Genomic DNA, 25,041 nt, shown 5'->3' on the forward strand with positions numbered 1-25,041 from the left:
AGCAGCTGCTTAATCCAAAGTGCTCGTCAGGGGCAGCAAGACAACAAGGCCAAGAACAGCAGGACATCTTAGGAGGGAGCTGCCCACCCAGTACATCATCTCATCTCACAAAGGACAAGTGAATTTCTTGGAAATACTGACAAAGCTTTCACTCCCTGTCAGGCCACTAAGCGTGTGTTTACAACTGCTTGCAACATGAGTATTGGGGTGTTACAGTTCCTAGGATCTGAGAGACATTCTGTCTTGTATCCTGATTGGCTGCTTGTTGTTGCTGTTGTCGTTGTCATGATCTAATATTGTTCTAAGTATTTTCTTTCAATCACAATTATAAAAAAATCTTATTGATTCATCTTACTCTAAACTGAAAACTAATAAAAGGAAGTCACTTGTTTATGAAACACTGAAAACTGATTGCTTTACATAGCCAAAACTCTCTCTGTATATATTCTTATATGTGTGTGTGTGTGTGTGTGTGTGTGTGTGTGTGTGTGTGTGTGTGTGTGTGTGTGTTTTTAAATACAGCTTTATTTAAGGAGACAACAATACTGCTGTGAGCCCTTCTTTTACCTTATTTTTTTCTTCTTCCCTCTCCGTACAACTGACAAACTGTCTTGTCTAAGATGCTGATATGGATTCTGAGCAACAGCAAGGATGGGGACATGTCACAAAATTATCTGGCTCTCCTCCTCAGCTACAGCACAAAGGACCAATAATACTGCATAAAATTTTGCTACAGCATTTTTTACGGCTGATCTGTATCTCATATACCAGTCCAGATGTCCTTAAAAGACCAAGAGATAAAAATCACTCTGACAGCACTGATTTCTCAAATGCATTCATATATTTAAGCTGATCAGTGTTTGTGTTCCATGAAGGCAAAAATATTCATAAATTTCAATTTCTTTATAACTAGGTAGAAGGCCCATGAAAAACTTTACTAGCATAGTTGTTTTCTGATAGATGCTTACCTTGAAAATGTTTTATCCTCCAAAAAGTTTTGCAGGAGTTTTTACTCCAGAATCTTTGGGAAAAAAAATCACCTTAAGTAATCCCCTTCCACAAAGCAAATATCATTTCCCTCCCTTCTGCTCCACAGTTAATTGTCCAAAGCTGACTCCAGTAGCGGTAGCCAGCCATAATCACAGTGATGCAGAGGGTCATTAAATTCAATGAATACTATGTTTTAGTAATCAGTTACAATATATCAGTATACATCACCATTTATTAAAAGAGGTCCCTCAAATATCTGGTTTTGTCAGCCACGACTCAGCTGTGGGTTTTATGATTTGTTTTGTTTTCTGATGACAGCAGGATAGGAAAAGCCATCAACTACTTTCCTTTCTAAAAGGAGAGCCCTTATCTTTAACCAAAACAGTGGGAAGGCCGAAACAACTTCATGCTCCACTGGAAATTTGTGTGATTTTTTTTCTGCCCTGCCAGCAGCAAATATTCTAACTTTTAAAAATAGAAGTGGGGTTTTGGGTTAGAAAAAGATGGAGGAATACGTATTGCCATCTTCTTTCATATTAAAAAAGAAATAAGCTATCGTTTTAACTCTTATAAAAATAAATTTTCAGGAGTTAATTTTATGGAATAAAGTCTGTAAAGAAGGATCTCACAGACTTCAAAGAAGGACAACTACCAAGGGAGAAGATTCCAACTTCACTGTCTCCTTAAGAGGGACACAACGGAACAAGAAAAGCATCAAAACTTAATAGATCAGAGGCCAAAACCACAAAGAGACATGCTGTAGCATGCTGAGGCTGCAATATCAATATTGCAGTGTTCTCCAGATTTAGCACATTCACAACTGATCCTTGATGAAGTACCAACACACAAAGCTCTTGGTTAAGTTCTTGCCGTTCCTCCCTTACCCACCAGCTCCTTTTCCTTTCTCCACTGAGAACACTGCCTTCTAAGAACAATCCAGGACATTCAAATTCCATCTCTTCTCTGTTTTCGTTTTTGTTTTCTTTGTTTATTTTTGGGGTGTTTTTTTTTGTGTTTGTTTGGGTTTTTTTGTTTTGGTTTGGTTTTGGGTTTTTTTTGTTGTTTTTTAATCAGGCATTTTCCTGAGTGAAATGTAATGTTTGCAAGGAACAATGCTGCAACTCTGAAAGATCCCAGTGACCCTCATGAACTTTAGTTATCATATACTGAATATACCAAAGAAGAGAAAGTAAGCTTACCTCAGTATGAAAAAAATATATAAATCAACAAATAGGCTGATAGTGACATACAATACTGCCAAAATCCACTTAGTTTTTATTCTAAAATTTGAAGAAAAATAATATTTGTCATTTGCAATAGGCCTTGCGCATTATTTTTCTATCTCGGATGTTTCAAGTGCCTTCTGAGTCTATGAGCTGCTAAAGGGCATTTGGGACATGTTCTGAAGTTTTGATATTGTTAGGATGAAAGGTGCAATTTAAGTAAAAATGATTTATGCCAGAAACAGGAATTAAAGGGAAAAAAACCACCACAAAAGTATCTCAGGTCCTTGATAGATCTGGCAATAATTACTACCCGTAGAGCAGAAAATTAGTACATTTAAGACTTATATTTAATGTTGAAGTAGGAGTTGTATTTTATTGTTCTCCATAGCAACCTAACAACCTAGCTCTTCAAGAACTAGTTTAGGGCTTGATCTTATCCGTACCAAAGCAAGCTAAAATTTTCAGGCACTTATATAAGAACAGAGACAGTCACTAAATCCAGCTAGATTGACATGCCAGATTTTGCTGGAATTTTCCTTGAAACACCATAGCAAATCGAGTCCCATGCACAGGCACATCTAAGTTTTCTCTTAAAGGCAAAACCCAAGAACTGCACTCAGTAGGAAGGAGAAAGCATCTCATATCAAACATAACCAAGTATGCAAAACTAATGGTGGAATAGAAACAAATGACATACAAAGTTAGAAAAGAATATTAAAAAAAAAAATTAAGTACAGCTACCTCCAGTATTGTAAAACATGAAAAATTGTACTTTTTACCTTCACTTTAGAAAAGTACAAATCACCATAGTAACACGCAATAAATGGATTCTACCCTCTATCAGGAAAGAGTTGTTCTTCAATAGAAGTTTAATGAAAAAACTTCCAGCAACTAGAATTTCCCTGAGTTATTTTTGTTTATTTTATTGGTTTGGGGGTTTTTTGGGGTGTGTGTGTATCTTTGATAAAGAAAGTTCTAATAAAGTGAATTTGTTATATGATTGCTGTCAATTTTTCCCTACCGGAGAGCGGAAAGTAGAGCTCTGAGAGGAAACAATGGGGAAAAGATTTACTCTGCTATCAGCAAATAAAGCTGCAGTGATACCAATGGAATGGTTAATTTGACTCATAACCCAATATATTTTTACCTGCCCTTCCATTATACAGCTCTGTGGAGGGGAATTATACGTAAGAGGACAGCTGGATATTTTAAAATCTTATTCTTATGTAAATCACACTCTCAATAAGTCATTATTATTTATGCACAGATCCTTACATTATTAAATCTCTTTAGAAAGTTTGTACATAGTAAAGATTTTACCAAATAAACAGAGTATATTTTTATAAATGAAATAGTATTTTCTCCACCTCTTCGGAAGAAAGAACAGTATGACTAGGAATGAATAGTCGGAATATTGATTAGAATTAAAATGAGCACTCATTCTAGGAAGTCCTGGATCTGTACACTGTATACTTTTAAATTTCTCCTTCTTTCAACTACACAAAAATTACTCTGAAATATATTAAAAATAAATAATTTTTCCTAATATTTTATTTCTACCTAGCAGTTCTTAATTGCAGAAGACTTGAAGCTGTTTTTACCCAGTTCTGACATGTCCTTCTGGTAGTTCTTTTTTTTTTTGCACACTTCAATAGATGTTCTCAACATTTTAATGTTTCCCAGTTAGGTAAAATATTCCAATTTATGCCTAGGAACTTGAATACACTAACATGATATATAGCCTGCCCTTCATTCCAAGATACAGTTTCAATACCAACAGGAGAGGTCCAACAGCCTAAGATCTGCCACACGAGAAAGTACTTAACAAGAGAAATAGATTTCTTTCCCCCCAAACAGCAATGGCTGTAACAGGGAAGTACAGTGCAATAAATGTAACTTTACATCCAGTAAAACCTGACAATTTGAAAAATTCACTTTGAAACCTTAATTTCCAACAAGCATTTATAACCCTGTAACCTTTCAAGAAGCTCAGAATTTGTCCAGATTTACAAAGATTTACAAGAGATGACAAAACCTATAGACACCTCCCCAGGTGAGGCTGTCTCTTAAAAGAGCCCAGACCCACTGAAACTTCTCAAAGAATTATTTAACTACTCGGTTACTTCTGTAATTTGCAGATTATTATTTTTTTTTCTTGCAATCAGTAAAAAAATCTCTCATTTAATATCAGAATTTGGACTTCGAAACACTGAAAATTTATCTGTGTACATAATTCCACATATGGATACGCTATAATCTATGGGAATTTTAAAACCTCTGTAGACAAAACTCTGAGGGAATAAAATGAGCAGCTAGCAAATCACATACTAAAGAAAATTAAATAAAACTACCTTAAAGTAATAGATTTCACCTCAAAATACGTTTTAAGTAGGTATGATTTTCCTGTTATCAATGGCACATTTCATTATTAAAATTAAGGGGGGGAATCAAAGTATTTTTTATTTGTATCTGGTTTTATTCTTTTATAGCCTAATTTCTTTGAATATTCAAGCCATTCTAATTAGCTCCTCCTCATCAGGAGAATACTGCAGGTTTTTACCAACTGAAAGTACCTACTTAAAGGACATAACATTTCTTCTTGGAAAAAAATTTATCACACGTCATTAAAGAAACATTGTAAAATAGAATGTAAAGGCATACTCAAAGATGTTTTAGAACACTAATTTTGATTTAAAATGCCATTGTGCTTTGTGTTAGCCAACAGCACAATTCAGAAATTAATATAACTAAAAGATGGGTATACTAAAAGAAATTATAAATAAATCTTAAAAATTAAGAAAACCATTAAGTAGATTCTCCATAAAAACAGAAATAAGTAGCTGTTCTTAAACCGAGGGGGGGGGGGGGGAAAGTGTTGTAAAGTTCCCTTAATTTCCTAAAAACTCTGCCCCCCAAGGCATGGTGTGTACTGCACAGGAAAAGCAGATATAAAAGCATCAGAGGGAAAGAGAATGAGACAAAGAGAGGAAGGGAGGGACAGAGAAAACATACAATCCCTGCAGCTAGGACTATAATCAATAGGAGTTTTGACAGGAATATCAATCTAACTTTCACACCAAACAGCTATAGTTTGGAATTTTCACAGAAATCCTTATTTTAGAAATCACAGGGTTAGAAGGTTTGCTGCTGAGCTTGCACAACAGCTCATCTAGGGTACGGCAAAACGATTTTTATCCAGAGCTATGGAGAACAGTTCTCACACTTTGAGTCAAGTTCCAGAACATTTAAGCAGAATACAATAAATAAATACAAGTAAAGCACTTGGTTGATTTAGATAACTACTGTGTATGTCTTTTGACAATATAATTCATATAATATGATACTTTCAAAACAAATTTTAAGTGAAAGGACAATTTTTAAAGAAAATAGTCTTCTATTTTTTTAAACATAATATGAATCTGATCAAGTTGTATTCAACATATGAAGTTCACAAATTAGATGGCAGCTGAGGACAGAATTCAGTGATTCAGGAGAAACTTATTTTTTGTGGTGTTTGTCTCCTGATCATCTAAGGGAAATAATAACCTTTTTTAAAAAAAACATTTGACTGAAAATTCCATACATGGATGGATCACTCTCTCAACCAAGCATCAGAGTAAAATGACAATTCATAAGTATATCATCTGATGAAATGAACTCTCAATCTGTGGTTACTGGATTTCCTCAAGATATTCAGTGATTGTAACAATGATTCTCTAGTACTGAAATTTTATCCAATAGTCTCCCAATGCATTCCAAGTGCCTATGACTAGAACTGGTCTCTTCTACATGTGCTATCATATACAAGATAGTCTTAATAGCCTTTTTTAATTTTTTTTTTTTTTTAAGAATACAGTTAGGAAAGAACTTAGGAGTAAAAATGCAATTTTATGCTAGTATTTGTGTCTATGAACCCAATGGACATGAAGCTTGCAGTCTGAAATGCAATCACAGCCAAAAACAATGTGAAAATGTGTACTCTGCAGAGTTTGTTTCATCCAAAAGAAACCCTTTGGAATATCAAGTGTTTTAGCACCACAGCCCTGGATAAGTCTTTGGACTATGTAAGAATCTAGGAAGGGGAACATATTACACGTGACAAAACCAGGGATTTTCAGTTTGAGATTTCAATTTTAAATTTACTCTGGAAACATCAAAATTCAAATCTCCTTCATTTTGAAGAATTGCTGTAACTCTTGGCAAGGACAGGAACATCCACAAGCAGAACAACTTTTTCTCTTCTAGCTCAGTAAGTACATGGGATAAAAGAACCTTTAATGGCAGACATAAACTCAGGATAACAGACTGATGCAGCTGAGCAGCTCAACCAACCATATGAAACAAAAGTCCCAAAGCAGGCAGAGAAAACTATGATGAAAAACAGACAAAAGACAAAGGGAAAGGAATAGCAAAACAGGTATGTGAAATGCAGACTGGAGAAAAGGTCTATAAAGAGTGCTCTAGGCTGAATGATACTTGGTAGAGAATTGGAGTTACAAGAAAAGGAAAAATTTTCCTGTAGTTCAAATGCAGAGAAGTAGATATTTTTTTTTCCTCATTCTTTGTATGTAGGTACAACAGCATCAGCATGTCCACAGCACACTGGCAATCAAACCCCTCATTAACATCTAGAACTGATAAAGAGTTTGGACACAAAGAGAAAAAAATAACTTCTCAGTGAAGACTTAATTCAGAGTTAAAGATATCAGCATTCTTCAGCTTTTGTCATGATGAAAAAATAGATAAATAAAAATAATTTAGTCCTAATCTTGGTTTCCCATCTCATCCTGAGTCTTCAGTTAGCTAGACAAAAAGCCCCGGAAGTAGCACCGGAATGGTACGGCTGCCAGCACAGCTCTTTCTCACAAATATACACATAGCCTCTGCATCAGATATCTCTGCTTCTTGACTATTATCAAGCAAAGCGTCAAAGGTAGGATTCAAACCAGTTCATTAAGTGTATCAAAGATGAATCCACAAATCCAGTGAAAGAATATGCCTCATGGCAGGGAAAACATAACCTTCTGGCATCTCTCCCTGCTCAAGAATAGGATGTATTTATGCCTTTTGCCTAGTTCCAACTAACATTTCTAGGGCAATTTTGGGGCTAGATACTATTTAAAGTAACTACAATTGTGAAAGGAATAAGCTTCCTTTTGAATAATGTCATGTGCAGAATTGACTGAACTGAAAGAAACACCTTCAAATTTAAGGCTATTCATAGTTCACTTTAATGTGCTATTTTTCTTACTTGCAAAGTTCTCCACTTCAGTAGTTCTTTGTTCTTAGTCATATCATTTGTTATGCTCTAAGTTGCAAGCTCTTCCTCTAAACAAACACAACAAGCTATTCCAGTAGAAAACAAGGTACACTAATTGTACTTTCCATGACAGGTCTATATTTAATGATATGGCAAAATGTCTAAAACACTCTGCACCTTAAAAAGCAATTACATACTTAAGCATGAATTGTACTAACTTTGAGTTAACTTTTAGTTGTACTCACAGTTGACACTGGTCTCCTTTGATTCCCTTAGTTGTGCAGAAACATTTTCCTGTTTGCATGTGGCAAATATTTGCATGTCCACTGCATGTGCAAGCTACAAAATCAAAAAGAAAAAGTTAGATTTATTCACCAGTATTTACTTCTATACCTGAAGGAATTTTAATGGATTTTAATACTTCAACCTAAACACATTTCCTAAAAGTTGTATTTAAAAAAATATTATACAGTAGAAGTAACAGATGTAGCCATATGAGACTTTGTGGAAGGGCAAAAACCATTTTCTTTGGCAGCTCAGACATGACTTGTATACCCAGTTCATGGAATTACTGATAAATCAAATCAGCACCTGTACAATACACTTTAGTGTGCTATGTGCTCCCTCACAGGGCAATCTACAGATGAACTCCTCTCCAATCAGCCAGGTACCTCCTTCTATTTAAACTGCATTGTGTTTTATCACTGCACTCTGAATTTTCCTGGACTTATACTGGAGAATTGTTAAATACTGTAAGCATCTGGTTGAATTTACTTTCCCACGGACCCACATTTAAATTTTGGCCTTTATACACTCACAGTGTGCAAAAATGAGGAATACATTTGGTCTCCCTCACCAAAAACACCAAGATGACTGCTGTACCTCACCTGCATTCTCATGACACATATGAAGCTTCTCTAGTGCTCAGATAAGCATGGTTGGAAAAAGAGAAGAAAGAAGACTCAGAATCTTGTGTTCTAGATTCCTCGTCAATGAAAAAGCCAGTTTTGACAAGCCCAGCAGTTAATTTTCTTCTATTAAAAGATTAGGCAAAATTACTCTCATTGATCAAGTTCATGGTAATTTGACTCTTCCCTGGATAATACCTTGAAAAAGGACATCAGCAGTTAATCCCTTTCCCATTATTTGAAAAATCTCATTTTGACCAATTTTATTTAACAGCAGTGAATGTGTTTTTTAATTAATCTCAGGCTTGCAAGTTGATGATGAAAAATGGATTCCTACCAATCTGTGGACCTTCATGTAAGGAGTAACTAAAAAAACCCAGTCATATATGCCAACCCTTCTCTTACTGAAGCTAATGTGAGTATTTGTTATCAAACAAATGCAACAGTACAAGCAGAACAGTATTACATATTCAGTGGAAAAAAATTTAGATGCCATTATCTTTGTGCCTCACTGCAGGTTTTTTCCATTGGCCTATTTCTGAATAATACAAAAGAAACTGAAAGATTTTAATATTAATTATGTTTACTAATTAATAAATTGCAATGTATAGTTACATTTTATTTCAAAGTAATAGAAAATTTACATTCTTCCATTACCTCAATATTTCCATACTCATCTTTCCATATTTTCTTTGCAATTTTCTATTTGTTTTTCTCTGCTTAACCACTCCCAGTGAATGGTTTCTCTTCTGACAATACTGTAACTGAACAGCTAGAACTGTAGCTACAGTAGTTTCTTTCATAGTCTAACGCTAGTAGAAATATGCCAAATCTTGGAATCACCTTTAAAAGCATATTTTATACCAATCACTCTCAGCTGGTAGAAGTCACCCCAGGAGATGCAATTTTTTTTTTTTTTTTTTTTTTTGAGGTCCCACCCATCTCCTTTCCTCATGCATTTGTTCTCAAGGAATGAGGCTTAAGTTACAGCAGTGGCAGCAGTTTTTTCTTCAAAAAAGGGCAGTTATCTATCATGATGATCTAAAGAAATGCTTAACATTATTTTCTTTGTAAGAACTTCCTAAAGCTGAAGGAAAAGGAAATAAGCATATAAATGAAGGCTATACTTAACACTTCACATTTCTAAAGCTTCTCCTTTCCCCCTGCCCTCCCATGTACTTAATAAAAGGTTTAAGAGTTTGAGTAGAACTGCATGCTGGTAAGCAGAGATTTCTGACTGAAAATCCCAGGTTCAGACTACTTAATGCTAGACAGTGGGAGGATAACATTATCACTCCTGCTTTTCTGGGCCTGTCTGCCCCATCTTAATTAACATACCTGAAACACTGTCAAGAAAAATTCTAAGATCCCGTTTTTATGCCTTGTTGTTCACCTCCAGCACCATACTTTCTGTGGCTGGGTATGAAGTTAGCAAAAGTATCCCAATGAGATTCTCAGCCAATAAGAACAGTTTCAGCTTCTGCCTCTTTTTACCAAGTTTCAGCACCCTGTAACTGATTTTCTTTCTCCCATTTAGTCCCTATGTCCTTCAGGGTGTATTTTTGAGAGCCACTATTCTTTCAAACATCCAGTTAAGAACAGTGTGAACCGTTTGCATTGTCAAATCTCTCAGATATTAGGTTGACAGCAACACATTCACTATCCTGATTATGCATGCTTTCAATAATGTTCAGTTCTTAACATGAATTATTCTACTTGGACACTGACTTAGAAAAAGAGGATGAAGCACAGCTACACAGATTTGCTGGGGTAAGAGAAAGTAAACATAAGTAGAAACAATCTTTATGCTTTTTAAAAGGGATACTGTATCCCTAACAGAAAAATAGCAACCAATAGAAAGATAACAACACTTACAAGCCCATTAAGGGCTTAAAAAATATATATATTATTTTATTTAAAATATACTTGTTTTTTTAAAGAAATCTAAAGTCAGCTTTGATAGAGTGAGCTCTATCCTCAAAAAGCAAACAGACCACCAACACAGAAAGCTAACCTGACCAATGCCTTTATACCTTTTGCTGAGCACAAGACTGTTAGAGAAGAGACATGCATATCTACAGGGTACTTCAGATTCAGGTTCTGCTGCTGTACACCGTATTCCAGCACTCCCAGCAGAATCACACTCCAACACTTGCAGGAGGTTACAATGACACTAATCCTCTCTCAAATCTTCCCTGCCAGTCCTCAATGCAGAGAATAGCTTGAAAGCCTGCTTTAATTTTACAGCAAGTTTTATATACAATAACATTCTAAGTCTTATTAAATTCAGTTCTCATTCTCTATTTCCTCCTAATTTAATTACTACTTTAAGTACTCTGGGTTTCAAAATTCAGACATTAATCTTTGTAAACCAACTGGTTAAAATATACAGATCTTGCTGCTTTTTTTTTTTTTTTAAAGTAAAAATCTCCATGTAAAAATACTACCAACTTTAAATAACAATAGTAATGTAAATCCAGGCAATGTATTTTCAATGAGACAATCATACCACTAGGATACAACAGAAATGGATAATATATCATGGCTCCTTTTTCCTCTTGGGAAAGAAGTACATTTTTCATTCTTTATTTCATAATTCACACAGTGCTAACGGTTTTTAATTATAAGGACAAGCTTAAGACTCAAAATAAGCTCCAGCTTCTGGTGGATTTCAGACCCTTCTATTAGGCAAGAATCACCATTAGCCTTATAACTTCTGAAATGAGTTGCAGTACCCAAAACACAGAAAAACTCATTACTGATGCTCATATTTCACTTCAGGGTAGAAGAAAAGATGGGATTTGGAATTATGACAATTTTGTGCATGTAAAACTCAGGCACAGAATACTGACACAGAGATATATTTTAATTCAAAATACATTGTACAGCTCTGGTGGAGGCTTTTTCTCATTTGGCAAATTCCTGAACAAACAAGTGCACATCCATCAAATCAGCTTTAAAAATTCATAGACATTTTGATATGCACATTCTTAAAAAATCTTACCAGCTACAAAAATCCATCTTGCAAGTCAGACCAGAATCTTTAGGTGCACTGTATGGAAACCATTCAGTCATGCCCATCATGGCTGAGAAACATGAGTAAAGTACACAAAATTGTATAAATTGCCTCCATGCTGAGTTTTTATTACCGTGAACACTTCTATGTTCCGGGTACAGACACACCTTAGAAATTCAATCCTCTGTAGTTCCTGGTACTGAACACCCGGATGGGCTGTCAAGACCTCAAGTTACCATCTCAACAACATCAAATATTTTAGCACAGATAATATAAGTGAACTTCTGTAATAAATCTCAGAGTCATCCCCCTCATATCATGCTTCGGTTTCTATCATACTCCACATCCATGAAACCTATTGCACAGGAAAGAAACCAAACCAGAAGATGGCCACAGGACCACAAAGATAATTAAGGAACTGAAGAGTCTTTCATATTAGGAGAGGCTGAAAGATCTGGGATTCAGCCTGAAGAAGTCTCTGGGGGATCTTATTAACATGCATAAATATCTGATGGGGGGGAATCACACTCTTAGTGCCCACTGACAGAAGAAGAGGGAAAGGCTACAAAATCATAGGAAATTCCAGCAGAACAGAAGAAAACACTGTTTTACTGCAGGTGCACCTGTTCTTATGTTCTTCTGTGTTGTACCTTGGACAGAAACACTGAGGTCAGCCCAACTTCAACAGTCTTCCCATACAACTGAATGCACTCATCTCTAACTTGGGTTCATATTACGCACACATGCTTTTGTTTAAGCAGTTTATATCTACCATGCAAATATTTTATCAATAATTAAATAATTTAAATAATTTAATTCATATCCTAAAATAGAAATAAAAAAATTATTAAAATATAGGATTTAAAACCTATATTTGTTATGCTATTCTTACATATTAATTGAAATTATGATACTGATGCTTTTGATGCTTTTAAAACCCACAACAAACCCCCCGCCCCCGGCAGTATCTACCGTATATTTAGGGAAAGGGCAGTTCATGCTACTTTTTCGTACGACATGCAGAGTCTAAGTGAAACAGAAGGATTATATAAAAACAATAGAATCCCGTAAATTTGTGCTGCAAAAACCACAACCCAATAGAATTTATTAAATACGAAACCCACAGCATGATTGATTTGGAGGTGCTAGCTCAGCATCTAAATCTTCTTGCTGCTGCTGACAACAAAAGAATGCCCATCACTATTTCCATGAAGTATGCATTTTAGACTATTTAATTTAAAAAACACTTATTGCTTAGCTCCCATCTCCAACTTATAGCTGCAAGAGCAATTTTTCTCACAAACTGAGCTCACTACAAATGCTACTTTAACTTGATGTGTTTGCTTACTTCAAAAACTATTAAACCAGTAGCTGCACGCAGCTAATTCCTTTTACGACACCTTGCTGATTTTTTTCAAAAGGAAAGCTATGACAAAGCTGTTAAATACTGAGGCGCAGTACTTTTATTTTGGTAATGTGCAAGGCATAAAATTTATATTTTAAAAAGCCACATCAAAAAATCCATGCCACATCAAAACACATGTTGTGTAGAAAAATATGTTTGTTAATGAAAAGAAAAAAAAAAAGAGATAGAAGCTCTCTGAGACAGGTAGGATAAAGAAGAAATAGCAACTACAAACACATATTAGATATAACATTGTAATGCTCAGTTTCACTGCAAATGTTGACATATAATAAATGCTGACATAAGTTAGATTCTGAGATAGAGCTCATATGAGATCTCCCCTTCTGAGACAATTTTCTACATTAGTAACACTACAAAGCTGTCTAATCACTTATTTTTCTAGAAACATATATTCAACTACAAGCTCCTCATGCCACTTTAGTATTCGACAATTACTTCCATAGGAAATACATCCATTCAACTTTTGAGACAGACAATGTAAAAGCAAACAGATGTGCCCAACAACATTTATGCAGCATTACTATTATGCTAAACAACTTCCATGAAGCAGTGAGCAATAAAAATAAGTGTCCAAAAAAGATGGTATTAGAAAGGACTGCTGCACATGCAGGTCAAATGCAACCATCATTTTATAGTGGCATGATAACTTTCATAATAAATCAGTCTTATTGGACTAATTACCACATATATGATGAATTTTATTTTATCTTGTGATTTATCTTTCCTTGGTCTCAAGCCAATTTATTTTTCATTAAGTAATAACAACTAAGAAAAGACAAAAACCCACATCTTTGTGTATTGACATAGTACTAAGGATTGAAAGACAGAGAGAGAAAGGTTTAAGTAACAAACAGACTTTTAGAATTTATGTTAGATGTGAAATCTGCATATGCAGGGATTCTGCAACCGCCCAATGGTTGATACAACGATACAATGTATGAATCGTTTGAAGCAAGGTCAGCTATTCCCAATATTCCTAAAAATTAGATCGCTATTTTAGCAGATCAATATTGGATTTAAATTTGTTTTGGAAAAGGCAATTATGCACAATCGCCCTGACAGCCATTTTTGTAAAAGTAGATACTCTCCTACAGATCTGTGAGATGGCAGCCTGCCCTCTGCTCTTCCTTGGCATTTTTAACCTGGTGGTTACTGAAATGTTCTTGTCCCTACCCACTTCCAATTCCACACCAGCAATCCCACACAAGCCTGAACATGATTTTAACTTTTTTCTGGAATTTGTATTCACAGCAAAACACAATCTCACTTGACCATGAACTAAGCCTACTGAGGTCATTTGACTAGTAGTAAGGCAACCACCTTTTGTCTAAAAAGTGATACTGTGTCACAGAGACCAACAATCTGAAATCACAAGTGAATCTTCCTTAGCCTTCTGGATTGATACAGACATTGCAGAAGTAGGATATTTATTCTAAGAAACAAACAAACAAAAAACACACACCAAAAAAAAACAACCAAAAAATAAAAAACACAAAAAACCCAACCAACCAACCAAAAACCACAAATATATCTGGACAGGGTTTTGTGCAACCTGGTCTAGTGGAAGGTGTCCCTGCCCTTGTGGAGGGGTTGCAACTACATCATCTTCTAGGTCCCTTCCAACCCAAACCATGCTGTGAATCTTTGAAATCTGATTTTTCTGTTGCAGGAAAAAAAACCAAAACAAAAAAAAGTTGTTTCACTAACACAATCCTTTGGGAACTTTCTCCACTTAAAGGCTTGCATTTATTCTTTAACCATTTTTACACTGGGAAAAGAGCTCTGTAGTATTTGTATTTCAGCACTTCTTTGGCTTAAAACATTCATCCTGAAAAGTGAATTGCTTTTTTTTTGTTGATTCATAATAAATATCTCTCAAGCAAACATACTAAATCTGTCTTTAGTTTCAGCAACTAACACTATAAAGACAGGTCGGAAAACCATATTTTTTTAATACAAGCAGATAACCAAAATGCAACACAGAAGCTTAACGCTGACAGACAGGAACTCAAGAACTAAGTATCACCTACTTCATCTTCTCCTTGTTAATCTGAGTGACAAACTGAAATTTTACACTTACTTTAACATGTAAAACGGAAAATGTCAAGGTGAAAACATTAGTAAGAGCATTTTACTTGGAGATAAGTTTAATATATATTAGTATGTATTTGTCTTTTTCATTCTTGTCACTTGTTTTCATTTTTAAATAAAATATAAGTTATTAGGAAATAAATATCCTTCAAATTTAACCTTTACAGAGAGTTAAGCTGCAGGCTTTGTAAATTCAGTCCAAAAAATAGACTTTATATCTGACATGCAGCATGCAAACATTTAAAGTGATGTGTCTTCCCTATGCCTATAACATTAAAAATATTATTCCATAAATCAGTTCCACTTTTCATGTTTGTGAAGAGGCACATTGCATGAAAACATTACACAAAATTAGAAATGTTTTAAAAAAATAGTAATTACTAATCTGGCAGACTAAAACTTTTACTAGGTTTAGTAAAAAACTAAATGGGGTTTTGTTGTGGTTGTTTTTTTTTTTTTAAAATGAAAATCACAAACTGATGATTTTAGATGCCTTCATCTTTGTCCAACATTAGATGTATTTCAGAGGACTCTTTCAGACACCAAAGAATTAGTATATTATTTTTAAAGTTGTGTCTTTTTACATTTTCCTGAAAAAGCAGCTATTATGAAAAGTTTGGCCAAAAACTTTCATCCAAAGACTGCAATTTTTTCCCCCTGTCTCTAAAGAGAATGTATAACTTCCTAAATTATAGCAGAAAAAAAAAAAAGAAAAAAGAAATTGATGGCAGTATGAAAAGCAAAACAATTTAAAACCACTCAGTAGTTATTCATAGTGGCTTCAAATGTAAAAAAAATAATATTCCAATCTAAGGTGAAAAACAGCTGAAATCAACAAGTGATTGCAACTATTTGTGTGTATTTGGTCATTCAGAGTAAAAGCTCAAAGAAGAGAAATGCCTTACACAATTTATCAGACAAAAATGCCACAAAACGTATAGAAGTCAGCAAATCATTTCCCTGTGTTAGCCATTAGGAGGTACAAAATATGACTGATTTTTAAGGCATTAAACTGGGAGCGAAGCTATTTTTTCCTTAAATAACTAACACAGTCTGATATTGTTATGTATTGCATTTACCACTCAGAAAATGAAGGCAGAATCAACTGCAATCAAACAGAAATGCCATGGTAAGAGGGTTTTTTTAGAGAATCTTCATTCTACCAGTTGAAAAATGATTTGCATGATGCCTGAAACGTTTTCTCTTTAGATGTCTCAAACCTGCTCTTCTCCTACAGTGGGCAGATCTTCCTTTTCCCTGTCTCTGCGCCTTTGCATTCTGTGACCTGGACAGTGTGGCCAGAGCCATTACTGCTGAAGACTGAAGCCAAAGTCATTCGGTTCTGCAGCCTTTTTTCCATACCCTGTGTGACAAGGTCTCCTGTTTCCTTCTGGAGAGGGCCCACATTTTCCCTGTTCCGTCTCGTATCCCTGATGTACCTGTAGAAACCCTTCTTGTTAGCCTTGATGTCCCTGGCCAGATTTAACTCTACCTGGGTTTTAGCTTTCCTAACCTGATCCCTGGCTTCTCAGACAGCTTCTTTGTACACCTCCCAGGCTACATGTCCGTGCTTCCACCCCCTGAAAACTTGTATTTTTTTTGTCTAAGGGTGTCCAGGAGCTCTTTGTTCATCCCTGCAGGTCTCCTGGATTCCTCTTTCTTGCAATGCATTGCTCCTGGGCTTGGAGGAGGCAAACTTTGAATACTGACCAGCTTTCTTGGGCTGCTGTTACACTGGGAGGTTCTGAAATTCTTTTAAGCTGTGAAACTGCAGTCAATGACAGAAGATACCATGGTGCATCTTACATGTCAGACTAACCAGCTTTCAGGAGACATATTTGTGGGATTTTACTGGGGAGGGATTACAGACAGAGATGCTGGAATTACTGACTGAAGATGTATCTGCATTTAAAACTATGAGAATAACAGAGAAGCTGTGAGTGGTGGCAGTAATGAGAGAGAATGAGAGTTTCTTAACACCTAGAAACATCTGTAAGTGCAGATTGAGAAATTACAAACAAACAAAATTACTACTTTTTTAAAATTTCTGTTGGAAAATTTGGAACAGGAAGACTCTGGATGCAGTCTGACTTATTTGAGGCTCAAGTAATAGTGATTTAAGAAATAGTGATTTTAAGTTGATCAGGTATGGGTGTGGTGATCAGGTAGTGAGATGGATCAAGAACTGGTTGAAAGGAAGGAGTCAGAGAGTTGTAGTCAATGGGGCAGAATCTGGTTGGAGGTGTGTGACCAGTGGAGTCCCTCAGGGGTCGGTACTGGGACCGGTGTTGTTCAACATCTTCATCAACGACCTGGATGAGGGTACAGAATGTACCCTCAGCAAGTTTGCTGATGACACCAAGCTGGGAGGAGTGGCTGACACACCAGAAGGCTGTGCTGCCATTCAGAGGGACTTAGACAGGCTGGAGGGTTGGGCGGGGAGAAACATGATGAAGTTCAACAAGGGCAAGTGTAGAGTTCTGCATTTGGGGAAGAAAAACACCATGCACCAGTACAGGTTGGGGGCTGACCTGCTGGAGAGCAGTGTAGGAGAAAGGGACCTGGGAATCCTGGTAGACAGGAGGATGACCATGAGCCAGCAATGTGCCCTTGTGGCCAAGAAGGCCAACGGCATCCTGGGGTGCATTAGAAAGGGTGGTTAGTAGGTCAAGAGAGGTTCTCCTACCTCTTTATTCTGCATTGGTGAGGCCGCATCTGGAGTATTGTGTCCAGTTCTGGGCCCCTCAGTTCAAGAAGGACAGGGAACTGCTTGAGAGAGTCCAGCGCAGAGCTACAAAGATGATTAAGGGAGTAGAACATCTCCCTTATGAGGAGAGGCTGAGGGAGCTGGGTCTCTTTAGCTTGGAGAAAAGGAGACTGAGGGGTGACCTCATTAATGTTTACAAATACGTAAGGGGTGAGTGTCAGGGAGATGGAGTTAGGCTTTTCTCAGTGATGACCAGTGATAGGACAAGGGGTAATGGGTGGAAATTGGAGCATAGGAGGTTCAAGGTGAATATACGAAAATTTTTTTTTACTGTGAGAGTGACAGAGCACTGGAACAGGCTGCCCAGGGAGGTTGTGGAGTCTCCTTCACTGGAGACATTCAAAACCCACCTGGATGCGTTCTTGTGTGATGTGCTCTAGGTGACCCGGCCCTAGCAGGGTGGGTTGGACTAGATGATCTTTCGAGGTCCCTTCCAACCCCTATGATTCTATGATTCTATGAAAACATCTTCAACTTACAGCTCAACCCTCAATCAGAGAATAGCATCTTTTCAGCCTAGACAGTGGCTACATGAGCTGTTGACATCCCTTTCAACACAAGATAAAATATTTTTGCTTATAAAAGGCAGAAAAAGACACTATATTTCTAGACAGCTCAAATCTTTTAAATCATTCCCTGTTTCCTCAGGGAACATATTTCAGAAAACAATGACTTTACAAATTTCATTAGGAAGCTGAACGTACCAATATACAGCTCAGATGGCACATTAGAAATACATTTTATAAATTCTCCTCATTCCCAGAAAATAAATTTATAGCATGAAAATCTGAAAATAAAATAATAATAATGCACATCAACTCATTTATCATTGCCAAAAGCTGTGTTGCATAATAGCACGCAGAAGGACTTGACCATCAATATCAGTGAAAATAATAGAATTGTTGTTAAACCTTGTGAAAAGATAAAATAAGCACAAAGATAAAGGAATATAAATAAATCAAACTGCTGCATCTCTTCAAAATCTATAACAGTAATAAGTGGTTATCAATTAAAGGATGCCTGAATTCTTAGTTCTCATGCTAAGATGCTGAATAAGCAGAAAATGCCTGCTACTTAAACAGAGTAAGATAGCATGAGTTGTTGCTATCCTTTTTACTATTTCAGATATTTGTATTGTACCGCAGACCTAATAAAAGTTTAAGTTTAGTAAATATGCAGTGTTGATTACATATTTGTAAAATTTCAGGAATAAGTTTGCCTTCTTCACTTCCCTGGAGGTGTTCAAGGCGAGGTTGGACAGGGCTTCGAGCAACATGGTCTAGTGGAAGGTGTTCCTGCCCATGCAGGGGTGTTGGAACTAGATCATCTTCTAGGTTCCTTCCAACCCAAACCATTCTATGATTCTTCTATTTCTCTTTTTAAAAAGCTCTTTTTTTTTTTTACTCCACCTGAGTAACTCAGACTCAACTTTGTTGAATGGCGAAGTTACATTTATACAAAGCCACACGCTATCACAATCTGTCTAAAGGAACAAACCCATTCGTAACTGACAAAATTGGTTACTACTCATATAACTACACCATTACATTGTGTTTGTGCTGAGTGGAAAGAAAACTGTAATGCAAGAAAATATCACCTTCAAAAGAGTCAAAAAACTTCAGCTACTTTATTTTACTCACCTTTAAGACTAGTAAAAGGAATGTTCACGGTCAGGCACCATGAGACTGGTCTGAGTTTAACATCTTGCTTTCTGATTATGATGCTACACAAAAAAATACTGTATCATTTGCAGGGGAGGGTTGACACCTGGACAGCTAACCCAAATGGACCAGAAGAATATTCCATCCCATATAGCATCATGCTTAGCAATAAAAATTGGGAAAGGGGAGGCTGTCTGGGACACAGTCATCATTAGGAGACCGGCTGGACGTCGGTCCACTTGGGGAAAGATGGTGTGTGACTGCTTTTATTTGGTTTAGTCTACTCCCTCCTCCCCTCATTTTTCCTTCACTTTTTAAACTGTATCTCAATGCACAAGATTTCTTGCTTTTGCTCTTCCTATTCTCTCTTCATGCCAGTGTGAGAGGTGGGCAGTGAGTGAGGCGGTGGCTGAGTGATACTTACCTTCTGGCTGGGGTGAACCCACCACACTGTCAACTAGCAGTTCTGCACAAACACCAACTTTTTTCACCAACAATCCTAAGCTGATGTTTGAGCCAGTACTTTTCCATGCTTGCTGTTCCTAAAATCAGTCCACTCCATAATGAACACACACATCCTGATTTAGTAAGTAAAATTAAACTTACATAATCAAGCATTAGGTTCAAAAAGTTCTGCTTATAAAAGTCTTCTGTATGCAATCAAGGAAAATAAAAAATATTAAATATGCCAAACAGACATCCTATCAAAACCTTATGAAATCCCACAGCCACCCAAATACTCTCCCTCTCTCTCTGGAGATTAAGAACGGAGAAAGTTACATTCAATACTTTCTTCTTTTTTCCTTCCATGAAATTATAAACATCTAAACACAAATTGACAATAACAACTTTCCCTGAAATATAACTCCAGGTCCTTCATTTAGGATTATTCTAAGTGTAAGCAGGTTACAGAATACAAATGTATCTATAAAAAGATTCTTAGTTTTAGTTGAGCTTCCTTTACTACTTCTATATGCTATTGTCTTCTGAGGCCTATGCAAATAGTATTGTGAGCAGCAGGCAGGGTTGAGAGAGAAGATGACAAGCAGCAGACAACCTCCTAGTTTCTGCTTCTGCTTCAGATGTTTCAGAAAAGACGTCTACACATGCCAAAGAGCAGAAGCAAAACAAACTGTAGGAATGAGGGGAAAAGGGACCTTCCTAAAATATCGTGTGGATTGTATGGAGTTTCATTCAGTTTGGACACAGCAAGTTGTTGGATTCTAAAGAAAACTGGGAAAGAAGGACACCCATCTTGAAATTATTTGGTAGCAAAAGGGAGCTCTGTTCCCTGTTGGTTTTCTTTAGAGCACCTCCTCCAGCTTTCCATAGATAATCTTGTTCAAGCTGATGATGTTTGTGCTGTAATATGTCAGACTACAAATTACTTTGAAGTATGTGTGTGCTGCCTACAAAAAATCTGCTCTAATGAACATTTGCTCCTTGTAAATGAAGCTGATTTTTTCCTTTCCAGACATCTAGCACACTGATTGCCCTTTGTGTACCATAGGAACAGACTGATTACAACTCAAATGTGGGGGGGAAGCTGTTGTCTATACTATTGAAAATGTCCAACTTTATGACAGCAGAGAAGGGGACAGACTTATAAAGGCAACAGAAGGGCTTCAGACTTACTTAAACGTCCCCCATCCAGCCTGTCTGGTAGGAGGCTTTTACAGCATGGTCATCAGTGTCTCGAGTCCTGCCTTTTGAGGCTGCTCAGGGAGCCAGCAGTGCAAATTAAAAGACAATGATCCTTCTGTGCTGGTACTTACAGTTCTACTCCTACTGCAAAAGCAGCAGCAAGGGTCATAAAATTCTGGGAAACCTGAGGGCTGTTTGGGATGTTATCACTTTATGAAAAAATGGCAAACACAGCAAAGTGCTTACATTATCTTATTATTAAATGTATTACACATTCACAGTATGTGTCATAAGTTACTGTAAAGAATTCTTTCCCAGCAACTCATACATTTCAAGAATAATTTTTAAAAATACCATGCATAAAGAAAATGACAAGATGATAAGCAGCTAGGGGAATTTTATTTTTTTTTAGCATTGACAACTAAGTAGATGATTAGTAAGTTTTAAAATAATGATAGAAATGCTGTCAAGATAACGTAAATTTTTTCCTATGCTTTTTTCTCCTGGTACTTTATGCTGCAGTCTGCAGTGCATCTCTTACTCTATTTTTTCTAGAATTTCTACAAAACAGTTGTGTATTTCCCAAACATGCAGGACATAACAGAACACGACTTTGAAGAAAATACAACACCAAGAGAAACCACTAAGACAGCAAGCCACCATCTATTCCCATCTACTGTTACAGCTGCTTTATTTCCAAAATCTATCAATATTTTATGATGGATTAAATATTACTGGATTTTTATATTCATGCCTTCAAGCAGAATTTTTAAAAATGAATCAAGGGGGTTTGGAATATTCTTCATTTCAACACTTCAAACACTAGGCTTCCTACATCTGGTTAGCTTTACCTGCTCAGAGGCAAAGGTGGCTGATGTGTGCATCTCTGTCATCTAAACTTCACCATGATGCAGAGTGCAAGTGTCTCATATTCTGTTGAATCACTAGAAGGTTTTAGTCCTTAAATATTTCTGGCACAGACCAACAGTGCTGCATTTAGCCCTCCAACAGCTGCTCGTTCCTCTGCACTCAAGACTAGTTAGATAGAAGGAGTAAACCAAACTGTAGCTTGGTCTGGAATCCAAAACCTGTCCCTTGCTAGAGCACTCTGTTCCCTCATCTTCACAATTCCCTTCTGCGTTCCCTCATAATTTCTTGCACATTCAGCCAACTCTTTAGCAGATGCTGTAACTTCACATGACAACTGTGATGCCACGATGGCTCTACACCTCTCTTTGCCATACAAGGGCTTTGGGTTACAAATCCTGTGTACACACACAGCATCTGGACTTACTAGTTTGTGCACTGCATATCATTTATTTTCAACAAAGAACGCAAATCTTTCGTGTGTCACTAAAATATATCATAATATAAGGTAACAAATAACTGCTTTGCATCACAGACATAACTACCTGAAACCGTTTTCAACTAGTATGTCAACTAACTGTAACAAATTAAAGCCACAGAACTTTAGTGTAAAATAAAAAGCTTTTGCACTTACTGTTTTTTTATAGAATGCTGCAATTAATCAAATATCAAAATATTCAAACTATGTATATGTAGAATGAAATCTCATAAAGAATTAAAGGACTATATACATCTTTACCACAAGCTACATGTTAGAATAGGACTCCTGAATACAAAGATCATGTCTACACCAAGAATACAAACTAACTCTCATTCACAAACTACTACAAGCAGTTTGCTGAATATCCAAATGTATAGAAGACAGACTTCAGGTAACAGAATTTAAATTAATAATTGTATTAGGCATGTTTTTCAAGAAGGAAAAAGTGCAATAATTAAAAATATCATCATTGTCAAACTACTGTCCATGAGCAACTGACATCTCCCACTTCTGACACAAAAATAAACTAGAGTTTACCAATCACAGAGTAAACCTACATTACACAAAGAGCTTTTTAAAACCATATAGCAAAAATGCTAAAGGTTCCAAAATACATAATGTGTAACATGTAGGAACATGTACATTAAGCACTAATAGTATGGCAAATATCCATAGTAATTTTGCTAAACAAATAATTACCTTATAGAATTGGAATACTTTCTCTTTACTCAATACCTCCTTGCCTTCGTGATCTCAGACTCCATGAATCTTTTGAAAATTAGCACTGAAGAAGAACTTGTGTAACCAGCTAGTCTACCGCCCTTTTCTAAAGCTAGAGACGTTTGAAAATTTTTAAAACACAGCATAGATGATAATGCAAATTTTGTAACTTCCTAAGGCAATCTATTGCACAGCTTAACCCACAGAAAGCTTTCCTTGTATTCCACCTTCATCTTTCTTGTTGCAATCTAATGCCATTACTTCTTCCTTGAGCAAAATGGAGACATGGGGGAAGGCACTTTATCATCATTCTCTCTTTTCAGCTTCCTTTCACATATGTGAAACCTGTTATGTTTCCATATTTCTTTTGTCCCTTCTTTTAGGTTTGTCAGATCTACTAAGCCTGCACCACACCAGGATGTAAAGGCTGCCCTTAGATTCTTTTTAAAGTTACTGAAATGTCAACAATTACACAGAGCAAAAATTCAGACAGTTCAATTTTTTTATCCATTATTATATCACAACTATTCAAAGCCTTCTGAAATGTAAATTATATCTTTTTCCTATAACAACTGTTACTCATCCCATAGTAATTTGATAGCACAACACTAAGCTATACCATTATCAGATAACTGAGGTCATAAAGGCATCATTATTCCCAGAGTAGAATAAGAATAGGTTGTACAGAGTTTTCCATCCCTGAACAAAAGTTAGAACAGAATTTGATCACCCAGGGGTGGACAATCAGCTTCTTTCAGAGCTTTTTGAATGACCTCCTAGAAGTATAAACAGAAAAGATTTAGTAGAGGATTGGCATAGTTAAGGAAAAAAAATATTTTCAAATGACTGAGAGACTCGCTATGCATCTCCTTCTCCTTCCTTTCAAGATCATCAGGGATCTAAGGAACAACAAAGGCTAATCCAGCCTATAAAAGAAAAAAGGATTTCTTGCAATTTTTTTTTTATCCATAGCCACAATAGTCAAACTTAGTTGGGAGGTGAGATTTAAGCTGTAAGTAAATATATTACAACTGCAGAATATATAATATATGTACTGAATAGAAAAGTATTTTTGTCAGAACAGTGGGGGAAAAAAAAAATTTCATGTCATACATCATGAGCATGTTAAGTGAATAATTCTTAAGTGAATTTAGTGTTTCTCTCAGTGTACTGCACTTTGTCTACCAACAGTAAAGATTCTAGGGATTGAGTACAACCTCTTTTCCCAGCTTCATCTGCTCTCCATTTCATAATCAATTCATACCCCTGTAACTAGAGCAACTTTTGTACAAAGAATATTATAGTATTACAGATACACTATAAGTGTGATAGTCATTATCTTGTCACTCCTCTAAGAAGTTTTCAATCTGGATCTTGAACGAAATCACTAAGGAGCTCTGAGGAAAAAATGCACCACATGCATTTAAGGTCCCTTCCAACCCAAACCATTCTATGATTCTATGCTCAGGCAGTCTCAATCCTTGTAGAGAAGGATGAGCCTCAGTAGAAGAGAAATGTTGGTAAGGTCCAGCCAGAAACTCAGCTGGCAGCAGCAAAGGGAAACAAGCAAGGACTGTGAGGATAACCAGGTTATTTCAGTTCTTCCTGATTTTTTTTTTTCTTGAATGACTATTTCGTACCATTTCCTGTCTCCTTTTCTAATTATTTTAGTCACACTGAAGTTTAGCTTCTGACTGCACTGCCTTTTCTTCCACACAGATATTTTCCTTATGATTTTACTTTAATTACGGTTTTAATTTGCAGGTATTTTAATATTTTTTTTCTGTTACCAAAAACTTTTACAAGAATGAAAAAAAAAAACCAAAAAAAAAAACCAACACAAAAATAAACAATAGAATGATCTCTTCCTTTATATTTGCACACTCCCTGATCTCAGCTATGGTTCCAAAATCCTCTCAAATCCCAGTAAAATTGACTTGACTTTGCTATGGATCACTGGTATTTTTCCCTGCACAAATCCCTG

General features: G+C 36.2%; 1 protein-coding gene across 8 annotated transcripts in view; it reads right to left on the reverse strand.

Moving 5' to 3' along the window:
- The window catches only part of ATRNL1 (attractin like 1), a 451,738-nt gene that overhangs the window by 323,245 nt on the left and 103,452 nt on the right, over nt 1-25,041 (reverse strand). For all 8 annotated transcript variants that reach the window (XR_007889398.1, XM_051618375.1, XM_051618376.1 and 5 more), the window contains one exon: nt 7,722-7,815. Coding sequence is in view for 7 of the 8 variants with exons in the window: in XM_051618375.1 (XP_051474335.1) it covers nt 7,722-7,815 (94 nt within the window). In the remaining variant the exon portion in view is untranslated. The remainder of the gene's footprint in view (nt 1-7,721; nt 7,816-25,041) is intronic.

This window comes from Apus apus, chromosome 4, assembly GCF_020740795.1.
Source record: "Apus apus isolate bApuApu2 chromosome 4, bApuApu2.pri.cur, whole genome shotgun sequence".
Taxonomy (NCBI): domain Eukaryota; kingdom Metazoa; phylum Chordata; class Aves; order Apodiformes; family Apodidae; genus Apus; species Apus apus.